Source organism: Taudactylus pleione, unplaced genomic scaffold (genome assembly GCF_031769625.1).
Source record: "Taudactylus pleione unplaced genomic scaffold, aTauple2 ptg000345l, whole genome shotgun sequence".
Taxonomy (NCBI): Eukaryota; Metazoa; Chordata; class Amphibia; order Anura; family Myobatrachidae; genus Taudactylus; species Taudactylus pleione.
In genome coordinates, this window is record NW_028284746.1 from 4,777,981 (window position 1) to 4,797,724 (window position 19,744).

Here is a 19,744-nt window from a genome sequence, read left to right on the forward strand (position 1 = left end):
GAGGGTCTGCAGCTAGGGGGAGATCAGTGTGTGTGTGTGGTAGAAATCTTTTGTGCTAGGGGGGGTTCTTCTGTGCTATTGGAAGATATGTGTGGGGGATCTGTGCTACGGGGAATGTGTGTGTGTGGGGGGTATCTATGTGATGGGGGGAGATCTTTGCAAGTGGGCAGGTTCATATATGGCTGTGTAAATCTGGCTCTTCTACCAGCCAGTGTCTCCCCATCCACTGACCTCATCGCACATCCCTGGTACCTGCACCTGCAGTGTAATCAGTTAAAATAAATACTCAGGAATGCTCACAATGGGGCTCATTAACAGTTGATGGTAAGTCCAACTCTCTTGTGTTACTGAGTGCATGTGTACTGAAACAAAGCATCCTGCAGTTGTCAGTTAATTGTTATGAGCAAACGTGACAGCTCATATCTGCTGTAGGTCCCAGCCAGAGCTAAGAGGGATAACAGGCAAAGACAGCCACCGTGAGGTTTGGTCCAGGCCGATTGGTCTAAGCTGGGAAGCCTCTGTGAACATCCAGCACTCAGCTGTTCATAGTGGTAATTACCAGGGTCTGGTCTCATTTGCTCACACGGGATTGGCTATGACTCCTGTTATAAGGCAACCAGCCCATTCATGCCTTGCCGGAGATAGTTTCTTAGGCTGCGAGGGGTGTTAGGGTTTGGCACTAGGGGGAGGTTAGGGCTTGGCACTAGGGGGAGGTTCGGGTTTGGCACTAGGGGGAGGTTCGAGTTAGGCTGCGAGGGGTGTTAGGGTTTGGCACTAGGGGGAGGTTAGGGTTAGGCTGCGAGTGGGTGTTAGGGTTTGGCACTAGGGGGAGGTTAGGGTTTGGCACTAGGGGGAGGTTCGGGTTTGGCACTAGGGGAAGGTTAGGGTTAGGCTGCGAGGGGTGTTAGGGTTTGGCATTAGGGGGAGGTTAGGGTTAGGCTGCGAGGGGTGTTAGGGTTTGGCACTAGGAGGAGGTTAGGGTTTGGCACTAGGAGGAGGTTAGGGTTAGGCTGCGAGGGGTGTTAGGGTTTGGCACTAGGGGGAGGTTAGGGTTAGGCTGCGAGTGGGTGTTAGGGTTTGGCACTAGGGGGAGGTTAGAAAGCACCAATTTCTATCCTTCAGTAATTAATCAGCACAAATAAATGAATTTCAAAGACATCAAAAGAAAGCCTTGTACAGCTGTGTCCTCATAAGCTAGCCTCAATACGCCATATAGTACGAGACGCCTAATGCGAGTGAGTCACTTGGTGCGTCTCTGCTAGTGCAGGGCATCTTTGCTGCCCAAAAATACATCTTGGTCACAATACAATGCAACTAAGATGCACCGCAAGACTGAACTGGTTAATTTGATACACGACACTTGTATGTTACTCAATCTGTATATGAAACACAATGGAACTTGGAGTGAAATAAAGCAGCGACCGCTATATCGTAGTACTTCGTATATGGATTCAGACTCACAGAGATATGCAAGTGTCACATATCAAAATAATCAGTGCAGTCTCATGGTGTGTCATATTTTCGTGAGTGAAAGACACAAAAAAGACGCATATATTGTATATATACACGCATAAGTCTGAAAATTAGTTTATGTGAAAGAAAAAAATATCTGAAAATAAGGGTTTAGAACTACATACCAAGACGACGCTGAGATCATAGCTTGTTAAATTTACCCTGGATTTCCTGAGAGTACATTATAAGTAGGTTAAATATTCTTACCTTCCATGGGTAATTTGCAGTTCTCCTAGCAGCTGACTTTTAAACCACTCATCGAAGTCCACGCTATCAAATAATTCATAAGCAGCTAGTCCTACGGCATTGTAAACTAAGGGAAGATAAATGAAAGAGAAAATGGTCACTAGTAACAGAAGACAAAGAAAATACCCAGTTTCTGAAAAATAATAAGTTATTTGGGACAGTTCATATAAAATAAGACACAATGGACTCCTTCCATTGTGTACACCAGTGCGGCCGAATGTGCGAGGACTGAGACGCCCACTTTCAGCATCCATACATGCAGCAATTCTGATTAGTGTGTCTTTAGATGTCACCATCGGTTGCACTATTGAAACATGCACCAGTCCTACTGCAGGTGCAGTTTCTCCTCTCTTTAAGTCCTCATATCCCTGCAGCTGTGTGTGCAACAGTTCTCACTGACACGACTGTGACACTCCCATAACATACCCATGGAACGGACCACTAGCCACCTCCCACTCATCACCCAGGATCGTCACTACATTTCTGATAGTCACATTACACTTACAGTGTATCCTCTCTGGCTGTCACCTTACACAGAGTATGAGCGACCAGTAGTCTATGACATTACAGAGTATCCTCTCTGGCTGTCACCTTACACATAGTATGAGCCACCAGTAGTCTATGACATTACAGAATATCCTCTCTGGCTGTCACCTTACACAGAGTATAAGCCACCAGTAATCTATGACATTACAGAGCATCCTCTCTGGCTGTCACCTTACACAGAGTATAAGAGTATAAGCCACCAGTAGTCTGTGACATTACAGAGTATCCTCTCTGGCTGTCACCTTACACAGAGTATGAGCCACCAGTAATCTATGACATTACAGAGCATCCTCTCTGGCTGTCACCTTACACAGAGTATGAGCCACCAGTAGTCTGTGACATTACAGAGTATCCTCTCTGGCTGTCACCTTACACAGACTATGAGCCACCAGTAGTCTGACATTACAGAGCATCCTCTCTGGCTGTCACCTTACACAGAGTATAAGCCACCATTAGTCTGTGACATTACAGAGTATCCTCTCTGGCTGTCACCTTACACAGAGTATGAGCCACCAGTAGTCTGTGACATTACAGAGCATCCTCTCTGGCTGTCACCTTACACAGAGTATGAGCCACCAGTAGTCTGTGACATTACAGAGTATCCTCTCTGGCTGTCACCTTACACAGAGTATGAGCCACCAGTAGTCTATGACATTACAGAGCATCCTCTCTGGCTGTCACCTTACACAGAGTATAAGCCACCAGTAGTCTGTGACATTACAGAGTATCCTCTCTGGCTGTCACCTTACACAGAGTATGAGCCACCAGTAGTCTATGACATTACAGAGTATCCTCTCTGGCTGTCACCTTACACAGACTATGAGCCACCAGTAGTCTGACATTACAGAGTATCCTCTCTGGCTGTCACCTTACACAGACTATGAGCCACCAGTAGTCTATGACATTACAGAGTATCCTCTCTGGCTGTCACCTTACACAGACTATGAGCCACCAGTAGTCTGTGACATTACAGAGTATCCTCTCTGGCTGTCACCTTACACAGAGTATGAGCCACCAGTAGTCTATGACATTACAGTGTATCCTCGCTGGCTGTCACCTTACACATAGTATGAGGCACCAGTAGTCTATGACATTACAGTGCACCCTCTCTGGCTGTCACCTTACACAGAGTATAAGCCACCAGTAGCCTATGAGGGGTATTCAATATGAAAGGTTAACTTCCCTGGCGAAGTTAACGTTTCATATCGGAGTTTTTTTCTGCGTAAAGGTATGGTGCGCGCTCCCCCTTATCCCCGTATTCAAAATAAAATTAACGAAAACGGGAAACTCCGAAGTTGGATTTGCATATAGTTATGAATTTTTCCTTAAAATAATTGTAAGACCCCCCTAAAGTTGTAAAAACATGTGGGAACACTATGGGTACCCCCGTTTTAGCCTTTAATTGAAAGTCGGGGGATTTAAATAGCCGCAGCAGGTGTTTTTTTCCCGACATTGAAGAAGTGATGCAGAAGAGCACTTAGGTTATTTTTTTCGTTTTTTTAAGTGGTCCCATCAAATTTGGGGTACATGAAAATGGGTACTAGCATATTTTTAAGTCCCTAAAGTCATTTTTAAAAATTCTGCAATTGTGCACCTGCCGCTATAATTCTATTCTAGAAAACATCTGCCGCATACTTGCAGAATAGCCCTGAACCTATTTCCCTATTGTTTAACAATTTTTCTCCTTTTTTTTTTTTTACCCCAATTTTTTAATTAATTTTTTGGGGTGTCCCTATTTTTTTTTAAACTTTTTTTGACACAGTTCTCTTTTAAATGTCATTCCCAGGGGTGCAGGCTATTTTTTTTAAGCCTGCACCCCTAAACCCCGATTCTACACTTTTTTTCGACACCTATTCAATGGTGAAAACTTATCCCCGTTTTTTAGCAAAGACTTTTCAAAACTGCGATAAGTCTTTGAAATTGAATACGGTGTAAAACTAAAACCAGTGATATTAACGCAAAAAAGTTAAAAAATGCGATATTAAAGCAAAAAAACGAGGTTATCGCACCCATATTGAATACCCCTATATGACATTACAGAGTATCCTCTCTGGCTGTCACCTTACACAGAGTATAAGCCACCAGTAGTCTGACATTACAGAGCATCCTCTCTGGCTGTCACCTTACACATAGTATGAGCCACCAGTAGTCTAGGACATTACAGAGTATCCTCTCTGGCTGTCACCTTACACAGAGAATGAGCCACCAGTAGTCTATGACATTACAGAGTATCCTCTCTGGCTGTCACCTTACACAGACTATGAGCCACCAGTAGTCTGTGACATTACAGAGTATCCTCTCTGGCTGTCACCTTACACATAATACTGTACAGTAGATCCCCCACTGCTGTCACCGTATACACACTATGAGCCTCTGGTAGTCTCTCTCTCTCTCTCTCTCTCTAGTTTGTCGCCTTACACTGAGGATGATGGTAGTAGGTCTATCTGGTTTGTCATCTTGCTCTAATAGTGTATAATAAAAACAAGGACAGGAGTCCACATAGAGCATAAATAAAGTTCCAAGAGAACTCAGAGCTCCATATCAGTCACTATCCAGGATCTGTACAGTGTGTTGGCTGGAGTTTGCACAGGACAGATCTAAAAAGGGATTAAGGTAGATTTAATTACCACCCTAACATATTATCATGACAGTGGTGTGATAAATAGTAGTACAGGAAACCAACTAGTAAGATTTGTGACACCAAAATTTGGTCAATGATTTTAAGAGTTGGCGGTGCTCCCAAGAGTCAGAAATAATTGATTTATAGGTATGCAGAAAAAAAGAAGACTCTTTTTTGGGGGCACGCTATATGTATATTTGAAAAAATAAAAATATAACTTTTAATAAGCATAAGACTAAAATAAAGGTTTACACACAAGAAAGAGACTAGTATAAATACAGACAGCGGTTGCCAAAAAAGGAAACCATAAAAATTATACTTCTAAGTGAGTAAGAGTAATCTGGATGAAGGCGGGTATAAAAACAAAGAATTAATCCATAGGTTATATTCTAACAGTGTATACTGAAAGAACAGTTATGCACTCAATAACGGATGAATTGATCTAAGTAACCACGGATATAACAATTACAAAGTATCACAGACAAATAAATCCGTTGGGTACCAGTTGATATATAGATTGATACAATTTACTATATATCAGAGAGCCCTCCTGAAAAAACGGCATATATACATTAAGAGTACAGTACTTGTCGGCTCCAAAATTCCCTAGGCACATATGGTTTTATCAAAACACATATGACATACAATTACATGAAAATACATAGATGAGGTTACGCATACCAGTGGTTTATATCCAATTATCATATATTGGATAAGTAGTGTCACCAACACACTATTGGTTAGTTGATTTACAGCAAAAATTGTATTTCCTAGAACACAGTAATGAGATCACTAAATTGTTGAATAGCATATAAGCATCCCCTTCCAAGAAATTGGGGCGTATAGAATGGTTTGTCAACTAAAAGAAAGACATATTGAATATAGCAATGTCAAAAATTATGATAAACACTTGACAGCAAAAAATCAATCAAAGATTAGTTGTTAAAATGACAAACTTCGGATAGTACAGATTGTCAAGGTGACAGTTTAGAAAGAAAGAGGCCCAGGATCTGTCTCCCCCACTTCTGCTGTCACCACGTCATGGGAAACCAGCGGACCTGGGATGAGAGAGTGGGGTTGGCAGCTGGTGGGAAGGAAGGGGTATGGGCACTTCTGCTGTCAGTGTGCACAAACACTGGCTATCCTGATATTCTCAGAACATTACAGGACAGGCAGGGCCGGTCAGCTGATGAGAGAGTGCGAAATCAGGGCTAGTTGTATGTTGTGTTAGTATAATCTAAACAAATAACTATAGGATTGTTAAATCCAGTTTTAAACGTCCCAGATGGATTATGAACATCAAATGGACTGATCAGTATATATGTGTATCATCATATTTGATATCTATTATACATATGGTAGATATTGTTCCTAGGTAAGCTGTACCATTTAAAGTGCTTAAATAAACCCAGCTCAATGGCTGGTGTCTATGAGTCCCATATGGGGTACTTGCGTATAGGGGAATCCCAGCTCTTGTAGTGAGCGCAATACTCTTAATTTTGTATGTCAGTCACTACAAAATTCTCTGTATTGTATAACCAGTCTCTAAAATTTATTGCAAATAGGACACAAAGCTGCTCTCTGTATTGTATATAGGTCTATAGAATGTGCTCTGTATTGTATATACAGGTTGAGTCTCCCATATCAAAATATTCCGAATTACGGAATATTTTTAGTATGACTGAGAATGTGAAACATTTGCTTTCTGATGGTTAAATGTACACAAACTTTTTTTTTTTAAGCACAAAATCATTAAAATACAGTATACAATAACCTTCAGGCTGTGTGTATAAGGTGTATATGAAACATAAATTAATTTAATTTATGTACATACTTTTTTTGATGCTCAAAATTACTAAAAATATTGTATAAAATGACCTGCAGGCTGTGTGTATAAGGTGTATATAGAACATAAATGCATTCTGTGTTTAGTTTTGGGTCCTATACCCAAGATATAGCATTATAGTATGCAAATATTCCAAAATACGGAATATTCCGATATCCATAATACCCCTGGTCCCAAGCATTTTGGATATGGGAGACTCAACCTGTAGTTCATAGTAATGATCTCTGTTTAGTATTTGGATCACAATAATGCTCCCTGTCTTGTTCATAGATCACAATAATGGCCTCTGTAGTGAATAGAGTTCACCAGAACGATCTTTGTAGTGTATTGAAGGCCTGATTCTGATATGTACGCAATTCCGCTATTTATGCAGTCGAGCAGTTATCAGCCAACTGCACATGCATCACGGTCGCACTGCGCACGCGCCAAAGTACCTTATCAATGCCATTCGCAGTGAGGATTTCTTTGAAAAGTGATCGTCATTCAGGGAGCTTTTGAGGGAGGTTACATGGGGCAGCGGCCAAAGCGCAGACGTGTCACCAGGGTTGCATAAAAATCAGAATTTTTTTTTATTTTTTTTAAACGTATTTATTTGATTTAAATCAGATTTTTTTGATTTTAATAGAATTTTTTTATTACATTTTTTTCAAGTAAATGGTTTAATTTTAGATGTTTACACCTTGTCTTAGTAATACAAGAACAATTTTTGAAGTGAGAACAGTAACAAAATAAACAAAGTAATAGAATAAATACACACTAAACAGTTGCATCAAGAAGTACACTTAGGCTCTGAATTTCACTCAATCAGTTGTTTGAGTCTGAGTCAAACATGTACATGTCTTTGTCCACGTCCTCACGTTTGTCTTCAACAGAAAAGGCTCTGTAGCATGCAATCAGCTTAGCTGCTTTTTCATTTCCCAATCTGTTGCGTGTTTTGGATTGTACAAAACAGTACGTTGAAAAAATCCTTTCAATTCCTGCACTTGATGAAACTGCGGTGAACATCTGCTTCAGAAGATTTACTACAGAAGTGTCTAACTGAAGTTGAGCTGCGTAGGACATCCACCAGGCTAGAGGAGATACTTGGCATAAAGTGTCCACTTCAAACATGTATGGTGCAAATGGTTCCATAAATGCACGAAAGTTGATGATGACCGGCATAATTTGACGATTATTGGCATGAGCAAACTCTGGCCCTGATTCAGAGCCGGACGCTCTGACAGAGCGCTCGCTCTGAATCAGGGCCGCTCATTTTTTTTCTTTTAGAACGGCCTCCTGGCCGCTCGCATAGCTGTGGGTGACCACCCACAGCTATAGCGAGCGGCCAGGAAGATGGTCGCGATGGTCAAGACCATCGCGACCATCGGGCTTGCGACGAGACCCTTATGGTAGGGTCTCATTGCCGCAAGCCCCAGAGAGATTTCGGCTCTAACAGAGCCAAAATCTCTCCCACTGACATCACTCGTGATGTCAGTGGGGCCGCCCCCAAATGGAGGTGTTCACATGGGAACGCCTCCGTTTGGGCAGCCACTCCCCCGGCCCGCCCAACAAAGGGGGCGAGCTGTCACTCAACATCGACAGCTCGCCCCCTTTGTTGCGAGACTCGTAGCGACGTAGTGCCCGTCACTATCCGCATCTCGTGCATGCGCACCGGCCCACCATCTGCCCGGTTGCGAGTGCACAGCACTTGCGACCGGGTCTGAATCAGGCCCTCTATACCAGTCTCAATTTCAGCAGGACTAAGCTTTTTTTCCCCTGTACCTAGGATCAAGTAGATTAGCCAGCAAGTGGGCATCTGTGAGTGCAATTTTAGCTCTTGCCTTTGCCATCTTTACTACATTGCTGTGGTGTCCAATCTCTTCAAGATCATCTAACAGCTTCTTCCACACTTGTACGACCTCACTGATTGTGCAGTTGCGTCTTTGTGCACGATCCAGGGCAGGCTACAGGTTTCACTCGAGCCAAATAATCTTCAGCACTCCGCTTAATACCAAAGTTATTAACTTTGTTAATAATGTCTTGTGGGATATCATCTTTGTTTTCATCACATACTCTAACAAGAATGGTACAGTTTTTCAGTAAAGACTCCAAACAGTCTGCCATAGTATTCCAGAGTACGTCACTTGGTAGTATAAGCCTTTTCCCACCTGCTTCTTTGTATTTTGCTGAAAATGGACATTTCTGAAGTGCTTAATAATAGCAATGATATGTTCCTGAACTGTTGGAATGTTGAGGTGATGTGCAAGAAGATTCATTAAGTGTGAAGAACATCCATGTGCAATAATATCCAGGTCATGAGTTTCTTTCAGGTCTGCGTTCATCTTTGCCATATTGGCAGCATTATCAGTCACAAAGCTCTTCACAGAACTCTCAAAAGATTCTTCACACAATTTAATACTATTGGCTGCAAGTTCACTTAAGTACTCTGCAGTAGGACTATGGCCTGATGTGTCAATACTCTCTACTAAGTACTCACAGTCATCTGAAGTAACCGAACAACAAATAATTGGCTCATTATGCACGTTGCGCCAACCATCAATAGCCATACACACTGTCTTGCCTTTCAACTTTTCCTTGCTTTCTTCTTGAACAGACAGACACCTCATCAAGCAACTTTCCACCTACATCATTGTGATTGGGTGGCTTGTATCCTGGGCGAAGCATCTGCACAAACTTAATCATCTCTGGGTGTCGAACACAATTAAATGGTGAATTTGTTGCATAGATGTACCGAGCACATTGCAGGTCAAGAGCTTCTTTTCTGTGATTTAAGAACCTTGCTGTTTTTCTACAAGTGAGTGCACCTTATTTTGGAGGAGAGATAAACTACCTGAAACATCAGACTACTCAGTGCTGTGGTTGCAGTGTAATTTTTTAAGTGCTGCCTCTATTATACTTCATATTGGAAGGCACTAGGACACTTCTTTTGTGTTGGAAAGCTGAGTGCCAGATTGATTGGATTTTAGGTCACGTGAGACTCATCTAGCGATGGGCGTCTTTTTATTTTTACATATATATTATTGGTTATATAAAGCACGCGCACAACAGACACAACATGGCTACACCCGGTTTTGCCATGCATGGTTTTGATCACACCCTTTTCCCCCTGTAGTGCACTGATAGAGGAGCCTGTGCCACTTGCTTGTGTTTGTTGAACCCAACTAAAGCCAATATTATTTTGTTATTTCATGTTATTTCAAATCAGTCAAACTATATAAGTGATACTATCAATTCTTCACTGCAGCCATGGCTTTTGTATTACCTCACACTCCCTGCTCTATGTCCATTGTCAGTAGCTTTTAATATAGTATCTATCCTAACTGAGGTACATAAAAGCACACCACTAGCTCCACTATTGCTTAATTCCTTTGCATTTAAAGTTACAGGTTAGCAATAAGCACCTGTGGCATCCTAATAATTTTAACCACTTAACTGACAATTTTACCCCACAAAATTCCGCAGAAATTGTTATTTTATTTATTTAATAAAGTTTAAAAAAGTATTTGTAATAATATATTTCAATATTTTATTTAAAAATATATAAATATCTATGGGGTGTTTTGCACCCCCCTCCCCCTGTATCCATAGGCCCCCATTCTAAAGAGAATTAATACAAAAGGTCTCCATAGGTGTGGAGTATGCATGATGTGCAAAACTCATCAAAAACAGCAAAATTGGGGATTTTAAGTCTACATCTACACAGCAAAACTTTAAAATGTTAGATTTATTAAAATGCAATAGCAAAAAATGTGTGCATCTAATAGAGTGTATATGTGGTCTGCAAGACATTGGCCGCACATCAACACCTCTGAGAGAAAGATGGGCAGAACACTTAAGAAGCATAAAAAAAAGGTTTTCAAAAATACTTTTTTACATTTTAAGAATTGCCATAATTGCTCAACAAAATATTTAAAACATGTTAATGGCATTAAAAAAGTAGATAGTCACTGGAGACAAAAGAATATTGTTAGCATATTATCAAAATCTGAAATAAAATGAGGACTTTAGTACCTAATGGTCTCATTAATGACTTTGAAATTAAATGGTATTTATAATGATTTTTGCTATTTATATATTTTATTCTGTACAGTACTTATTATTCTTTAGCATTTATGCATTTTACATGTGCCATTTTTTAATATACATTTACTATAGTATATGTGCCAAGGGTGAACTTACATTATACAAAAAAAAGCCTTGTCGATAGTCTGGAGCTACCGGGTCCAAATATGGAAAGTGCTTTCAGTTATTAGCCATTTTAAGTATTTTATATGTACACTGCAATTATATGCATTTGTTTCATAAATAATATAATTGTATTTAGTAACTATTGCACTTTCCACATTTATTACCCCACTATGGATTATGTTTTGAGGTAATTCTATAGTCCTTTCTATTGTGGAACACAAAAAAAAAAAAATAAGAGTTATGGTATAACATACCTTTGTTAACTTTTTCTTCGAGGTCCATGGGGTCCACAGTCATTACGTTGGGGTATGAATTCCGGTCACCAAACAGTTAATAAAAAACGAGCTCTCTGCTCCCAGGATGCACCGGGTTTCCTCCTCATATACCCCACCTCCTGCCTCAGGTAGCCAGTTCGTTACCAAGCTCAAGCAGGCAGAGACAAACAAAGGGTAAGAAAGAAAAGACCCATACTTACAAGTCCAGACTCTCTAGAGAAGAAACTACGGAAAACCTCCCCCAGAACTACAGGTGCGTCTGGGTGGGTGTCCTTTGGACCCCATGGACCTCGAAGAAAAAGAGTTAACAAAGGTATGTTATACCATAACTCTTATTTTCTTCTTCAGCGTCCATGGGGTCCACAGCCATTACGTTGGGGATATCCCAAAGCACTAACCCTACGGGCGGGGACGCTCCTGACTCTCGGAAGAGAGGAGGATCCTACGCCCGAAGGAGGCATCCTGAGAGGCAAAAGTGTCAAAGGCATAAAATTTGACAAAGGTATGGATGGAAGACCATGTGGCTGCTTTACATAATTGCTCAGCAGAAGCCGCCCATGATGGACCTACCGCCCTAGTAGAATGTGCCGTCACTGAATCCGGCACACGCATACCAGCCTGTGTATAAGCCAATGAAATTGCCATGCGAATCCACCTGGCCAGTGTCTGTTTATTTGCAGGCCAGCCATGCTTATGACAACCATAAAGCACAAAAAGTGAATCGGACTTCCTCCATTTGCTCGTGCGTTTAACATAAATTCTCAACGCACGGACCACATCCTTGTGAGAGACTTGTGCCCTGAAATGCTGGAACTACTATTTCTTCATTAATATGAAATTTAGACACCACTTTCGGAAGGTAACCCTCCCTAGTACGTAGTACTGCTCTATCTTGATGAAATATCAAGAACGGCTCCCGGAAGGAAAGCGCAGCTAAATCCGACACTCTACGTGCAGATGCCATAGCAAGGAGGAATACCGTCTTTGCTGTTAGCCACTTGATGTCTATTGAATTTAAAGGCTCGAACGGAGGAGCCTGTAAAACCTTCAGAACTAGAGTCAAGTCCCACGGAACAACCGGGGAAACGAAGGGAGGCTGAATCCTCAACACCCCCTGAAAAAAGGTCTTTATATCTGGTCTCAGAGCAATTTTATGTTGGAACCAGACTGAAAGAGCTGACACCTGTACCCTTAAAGAGGCCAGGCGTAGCCCTTTTTTGAATAAAATCCAGCACTCTGGATATCAGGAATTTATGTGGATCATACCCTTTCAGTTCACACCACTGAAAGAAAGTATGCCAAATTCTATAATATATACGTGCTGAGGATGGTTTCCGTGCCTTCAGCATCGTCCGTATAACAGACTCGGAAAACCCCTTTTCCCTCAAGACGGAGGCCTCAAGAGCCATGCCGTCAAAGATAGCCGATGAAGATCCGGGTACCAGCAGGTGACCCTGTAGCAACAGATCCGGTCTCAATGGCAGAGGCCATGGAGTGTCTATGGAGAGAGACCGTAGATCTGTGAACCAGTGCCGTCTCGGCCACGCCGGAGCTATTAATATGACGGTGCTGCCCTCTTGTTTGATCTTTCTGACCACTCTGGGCAGAAGAGCAAACGGGGAAAACAGATATACCAGCTTGTAATGCCACTTTACTGTCAGTGCGTCTACAAACTCGGCTCTCGGATCTCTTGTCCAGGATCCGTACCTGGGAACCTTGTTGTTCCTTCTTGAAGCCATCAGATTTATTTCTGGTAGACCCCACCTGTCCACAAGGTTCCGAAAAACCTGTGGATGTAGGGCCCATTCCCCTGCATTTATCTCTTGCTGACTGAGAAAATTGGCCTCCCAATTCAGGATTCCTGGAATGAACACGGCAGATATCGTGGGCAGATGAGTCTCTGCCCATACCAGGATTCTTGATACCTCTGCCAAGGCGGCCCGACTCCTCGTGCCCCATTGATGATTTAGGTAAACGACCGCGGTGCGATTGTCCGACTGTATCTGCACTGACCTGCCCTTTAAGATTTCCTGAGCCTGCACTAAAGCTTGGAATATAGCTCTTAGTTCCAGGATATTTATCGGTAGCCGGCTTTCTGTCACTGACCACTTTCCTTGGAAAGTGTGTGACCCCGTCATCGCCCCCCAACCTTGAAAACTGGCGTTGGTTTTGACTAATGTCCAATCCGACATCCAAAAGGGGCGACCCTGCCTGAGATGCTTTGTCTGCAACCACCAGGTCAGGGACAACCATACCTCTGGAGAGAGATGCAGCAGCTGGGACCTGATCGTGCGATGATCCTTGTTCCAGCGAGACAGAATGAATTGCTGCAGTGGTCTGGAGTGGAATTGAGCGTATTCCACCATCGACCCCAGGACCTGCAGGGCTACTAGAACGGATATTTGCCTGTTGCGAAGCAACCTGCGTATTCGTGATTGTAGAGCAAGGATCTTCTCCTCCGGCAGATATATTCTCTGCACCACGGAGTCCAATCTCGCTCCCAAATGACACATCTGTTGTACCGGACAGGGTGACGACTTTTGCCAGTTTATGATCCAGCCGTGACTGTACAGACATGATACTGTCAGCCTCAAATGATCCTGTAACTGCTGTGGGGAAGTAAGGCAAAACCCTGATGCCTTGGAGCCTGAGGCATGCCATCATCACTGCCATCACCTTGGTGAATACCCGAGGGGCTGTGGACAGGCCAAACGGCAGGGCCTGGAACTGAAAATGTTCCTCCCCTACCACAAAACGAAGAAATTTTTGATGAGCCTGTGTGACTGGGATGTGAAGGTAGGCATCTTGTATGTCTAGGGAAACCATATAGTCCCCCTGTTCCATTGTCAACACAATTGATCGCAATGTTTCCATCCTGAACCCGGGGGCTCGAACAAATTTGTTGAGCTCTCTCAGATTTAGAATAGGCCGGTATGACCCATTCGGTTTCAGAACCAAGAACAGATTGGAGTAAAACCCCTCTCGGAACTGGTTCTCTGGCACCGGAATCACTACTTCTGATGCTAGTAAGGCAAGAATAGCCTTCTGAAGGGCCAAAGCTCTTTCTGAACCCACCTGCGGTTTTACACAAAAGAACCTTTGAGGAGGAGTCCTCCAAAACGTCAGGGCGTACCCTCGGGAAACAACTCCCCGAACCCAGGCATCCTCCGTCATGAGGTACCAGGGCTCTGAGAACCGAAGCAGTCGGCCCCCACCCTGGGATCCCCCAGGGGGAGGCCTGTCCCGTCAGGCCACTGGTTTATCCTCGACCCTATATCCTGGACGTTTGTGCTGCCAGGGCTTTCTGGGTCCTGCCTTTCTTGGTGGAAATCTCGCTGAGGGCTGACCTTTGGCCTTGCCCTGCAGCCGAAACCCCCGAAAGGACGCCCTCCTCAATTTAGATGAGGTTGCTGATAGTAAACCTGCCGTCTTTGAGGCTGCCATGGAGGATACAATTTTGTCCAGTTATGGACCAAAGAGCATACCTCCTGTGAATGGAAGGAATTATAGCCTTTTTGGACCCGACATCTGCCCTCCAATCTTTCAACCAGAGGATCCTACGTGCCACCACGGACTCAGCTGAAACTTTAGAGGAAAGGATCCCTGCATCCAAGGCGGCATCACCCAAATAAGAGGGCCCTTCTCTAATAAAGGAGATCATATCCAGTTGCTCCTTAGAGGCATCTGGTAAAGACTCCGTTAGAGTTTTGGCCCACTCCTCAATAGCTCTTGCTACCCAGGCAGTGGCCATAGCTGGGCGGGTGGCCGTTCCTGCCAGCGAAAAAATTGATTTGAGACAAGACTACAGTCACCTATCCGTGGTTTCCTTCAGCGAAACTGCTGAGATTAGCAAAGTGGTACGTTTAATCAGCTGTGCCACATGCGCATCAACTGATGGTGGATTCTCCCACTTGGCACAGTCCTCTGCTGGAAAAGGATATAGAAGCGCCATTCTTTTAGAAGAATGGCTTATCTTATCCGGACGGACCCAGGCTTCCTCCATAGGTTCTGATAAATGTTCAGACTTTGGGAATTCTGCCTTAACCACTTTTTGGCGCTTGAACAGGGGGCTTTCCTAAGCGGAAGATCCCCTTCTTCAATATTTAACACCGATTTTACAGCCCTAATCAGAAAAGGGACATCGGCTACTGGGAAATGATCATCACCCTCCTCGGAGCTAGACTCCTGCAAAAAGTCCTGTGCCTGTTCCTCCTCGGAGGAGGCACTCGAGTACTCACCCATGTAAGGCGGTACATGGCGCCTAGATTTAGGCTGCTTTGGCTTGGCAGCCTGAGGCTGAAAAACCCCCGAGGATGATGCCATTACCTTACCAGCACCAGGGTCCAATCCAAGGCGGCTACATCATGGGCATAGGATGCATCTGCTGAGGCAAACCCCAAACCGGTGGTACTGGGGCAGCCAGCCGTTCCACCACCTGAGCCTTAACCTGAGAAAATGATGCCCAAGGAGGCTCAGGGCCTGAAACAGGCAAACTTAATTGGTGTGGTGGCTGTCTGAAACAGTTCCCACAAAGCCCATTTTGTAAAAAGTCCTGTGGGGACAATCCTGCCTTGCAGGCTACACAGGATATCAGCAACGGGGCTCCCGCCACCTGACCCTCAGACTCCCTAGACATAACACTATGCCACTGGTTCTGAGTGTATATGTGCTGCTTTCTACTCTCAACCCACACACCTGTAGCAAGGGAAGGGGAGAGACAGTGACAGTATACAGGAATTACAGTTCTTTTACAGAAGAAACAGATATCCACAAACAACAATCACATGTCATGCATAAATACTCTGCGAGCCATATGCATATAAGCTCTCACTACCATAATCAGCCTCAGCTTAGGTAGGATAGAGCCCTGTAAAAACCTAGACCAGCAGTAGGCAAGGTATACAGGGAGACTGCCCAGCATCCCTCTTGTAGGAACAGCGTTCAGAGAGCAACTGACATACACTCTGGCTGCCCGATATGGAGGCTGGGAGGAACAATCCACAATCAACTGTGCCAGAAGACTGAACTAGCGTGTGGATTGGGGGAGGGGCCGCCGGGGAAGCGTACCTCCCCTATGCTGCTTGGACCTGCCCGGTAAACTGACCTGGCCGCCGCCATAAGCCCCGGCTGGTCAGGAACATCAAATCCCGGCGGTCTAGACTAGGAGAACAAGCCGTATGCCTCCTGACTGCAGCGCGCCTCCGGCCAGTCTCACCGCCGGAGGCCGGACCGCCACGTGGTCCCGGCGTCAGCGGCCGCCACAACCACCTGCTTACCTGCCATCCCCTTGATTCAGTTGCGGTCCAGGGCCAGTAAGCCCCTGCCGAATCCCCTGCCGAGGCTAGCGGTGCGGCGTCGGAGGAGGTAGTTGCAGCGCCTGGCCAGTGCGCCCCCAATCAGGCGCAAGGCTGATTCCAGGACAGCTCAGACCACCCGCTGAGATAGAGAGTAAAACTCTCTTTTTTTTTTGTACTCGTCTGCAGGACTGCTCCAGCAGTCCCACTGTCTATGTGGTGAACACACCAAACAGGAAGAACTGGCTACCTGAGGCAGGAGGTGGGGTATATGAGGAGGAAATCCGGTGCATCCTGGGAGCAGAGAGCTCATTTGTATTAACTGTTTGATGACTGGGATTCATACCCCAACGTAATGGCTGTGGACCCCAAGGACCCCGAAGAAGAAAGATTGTATATAATTTATTTTACATACAGGAAGTGGTGTACGTCCCGGGTTGGAAGGAAGAGCTAGGAGATTAAGCCATCCATGATCTGGCCCTTAGAAACAGAGGAGGAGGAGCAACACGTAGTAGTGATAGCTTCTTCCTTCAAGAAAACCATAAATACAAAAGCCAGAAGTTCTGTAATTACCCCGGCATAAAGACATGAAGGGGGAGCAACACTGAGTTTCCTCCCAGGTTGGGGGTACAACCGTAAGTTGTATGTGTTCCATGATGGAACATGAACACTGGAAGCCACATGGCGGAGACAAGATGCAAAGTATGTGCTACTATTGATCCATTATAGTAATTCAAAGAGAGACTGCATTGATGAGAAACGCCTATTTGCATACTATATGTAGATTTATGTTGATGAGATGACAATGAGAATGTGTAGTCCTGCTACCCAAAAGTGATGAGGAAATGGCTAAAGGCACATAAAGGAAATTGGTCCACCTGCATTACACATCTTGAAAAATACTTTTAATAGTCGAAAAGCGTTGGTGGAGAGTCTGGTAAGAAATCCTGGGACCTGGAGTTACTGTATTGTAGCACTAACATCTTCTAATCTTCCCAAGGAAGAGTGTCTTAGAATATCTGTGCATTTAAGGTTTTGTTGCCTCCGTGATCTGGTACATTCTCTAACCAGCAGTTAGGTGGATTTTATATATGTTTTATGAAGAATTTGTGTTACAATAAATTGTATTACGCTATGAGAAGCACTTTTAAATGTGTTTCCATTTTGGGGAATATAACATATTCAGCCATCTAAGAAGAATATCACTCCAAAACAAGAAATTGCTACGTGCATCTATTCAACAAATCCATTTGTAAGTAGTTCCAGTAACAATCTGGACAAAGTGTTCATACATTCCACATATTGGATATATGTTTAATTTCTTATAGATATTTTTGAAACAATCCAATAAACTACCATTGAAAATTAACAAGGCTGTCCAATATCCACATAAAAGGAAAACTTCCCACTCCACATTGGCAATAGACCCCCCCAGTGGTCATAAATCCTAAAATAGTACCCTCCACACCAGTACTCACTCCCCTCCAGCCTCATATTTCTTTATATTACACCTCCCCCACCACCAATGATGCTAGTTCCCTTTCCTACCTAACTCCATGGGCATGTACCGCCCCCCCCTTCCCCTCCATCCCAAGCAGAGCATGTGTCAAGGGGGTCTGATGATCAGTCCCACCTGCTGCAGTTGATCTCTGGACTTGCTAAGATCAGCCAAATAGTGCTTGGAGGGGATCGAAGGTCCCCTCCTCGCACTGTGATCTCTCGCACGTGTCCCGGAGTGCTGTTCGCATGGCATTCTAGGGCACGAGGTGATGTCGATGGTCACAGACGCCACGTCACTTCCGGGAGGTTCATGGAGTCCGAGGAGATCCATTCTTCACTTGTGTAGACTGGATCTCCTCTTCTCAAGCTGGGGGGACAGGGTGGGGGCACAGTCGCATGTGACGTGAGCTTGCCAGCTGAAGCACTGCTGGCTGCGGTCGCATGACATTTGACGTCGCCATGTAAGTGGTTAAACACTATGGACAAACTGCTACAGACAACCAGTGATACTGGAATATCGGATTAGTATGAGGGTACCAAATGGCAGGTAAATACAACAATCAACTAGCAAGAAGCTTGGAAATAGACTGTGAAAGTTATAAATCAGTACCTGTAGCATACTAAGTACTATGTTGTAGGGAAACCAATCCTGCCCCATTTTTGTAATCCTGGGATTCGGGATTGAAAAAAAATCTAAATTCTGGGATTCCTTGGATTCTTGGAATGAAAATGTACAAAAATATCCTCTCCCCTGCTTTTCTTCTTCCTCGTCCACCCTTGCATCCATCTCTCTCCTCCCTTTTTACTTACATAAGTCACACAGCAGTGGTCAGAAGGGGCTTTTCTGGTCATTGGGTGCGTTGACTGGTCCTCTCCCAGGTTTTGATGCAGTAGAAGAGCTGGAGTCTTGTGATGTGGCTACTCTCAGTCACTGATTGGCTGGGAGTGTGCCACACAGTGATGTCACTGCACAGTGCGCTCCCAGCCAATCAGTGACTGAGAGCAATTGCATCATGGGACTCCATCTATTCCAAGGGAAGCTGAGAGAGCCTGGGAGGACCAGATAATGCAACCACAACCAAGAAGGTAAGAATTATCCCACTGCCCCCAGCCCAATACACAATGAGTTTTGAATACCGTAAAGGACTATAATCTCGGGTATTTTTGGGACTCAAAACTGTCCGGGATCCTGGGACTGGCTTTCCTAGTATGTAGGGGCCATATTACAGGTAGTGCTGGGTAACATAGTGGGAATATTCTATCTAAGTTACTTATTAGTTCCATACTAACATACCACTAGTGGCTATTCACAATGCCACAGATTGCTGCATCCTTTCTCTACCAACCATCTGAAACTTTTATACTACACGGAAGGGTATAAATGGTTACATCTGAAGACAGATGGAGTGATCAATGAGAGAGAGATATGGAGCAATCAATGTGAGAGAGATGGAGCGCTAACTTAGAGAGAGAAAGATCAGAGAGAGAGATGGAGCCATCAACGAGAGGGAGAGATGAAGTGATCAATTAGTGAGAGTGATCAGTGAGAGAGACAATGAGAGATGGAGTGATCAATGATAGAGAGAGAGAGATGGAGCGAATAATGAGAGAGAGGGCGAGAGCAATCAATGAATGTGAGAGAGAAAGAGAGATGGAGAGATCAATGAGAAAGAGAGTGATCAATGACATTGGGAATGAGAGCAATTGCATCATCGGA

At 44.1% G+C, this 19,744-nt stretch overlaps 1 protein-coding gene across 2 annotated transcripts in view; it reads right to left on the bottom strand.

Moving 5' to 3' along the window:
- Positions 1 to 19,744, bottom strand: part of IPO11 (importin 11) — a 553,468-nt gene that overhangs the window by 343,993 nt on the left and 189,731 nt on the right. For both annotated transcript variants that reach the window (XM_088444066.1, XM_088444065.1), the window contains exon 14: positions 1,720 to 1,825. In XM_088444066.1, coding sequence (XP_088300192.1) covers positions 1,720 to 1,825 — 106 coding nt within the window. The remainder of the gene's footprint in view (positions 1 to 1,719; positions 1,826 to 19,744) is intronic.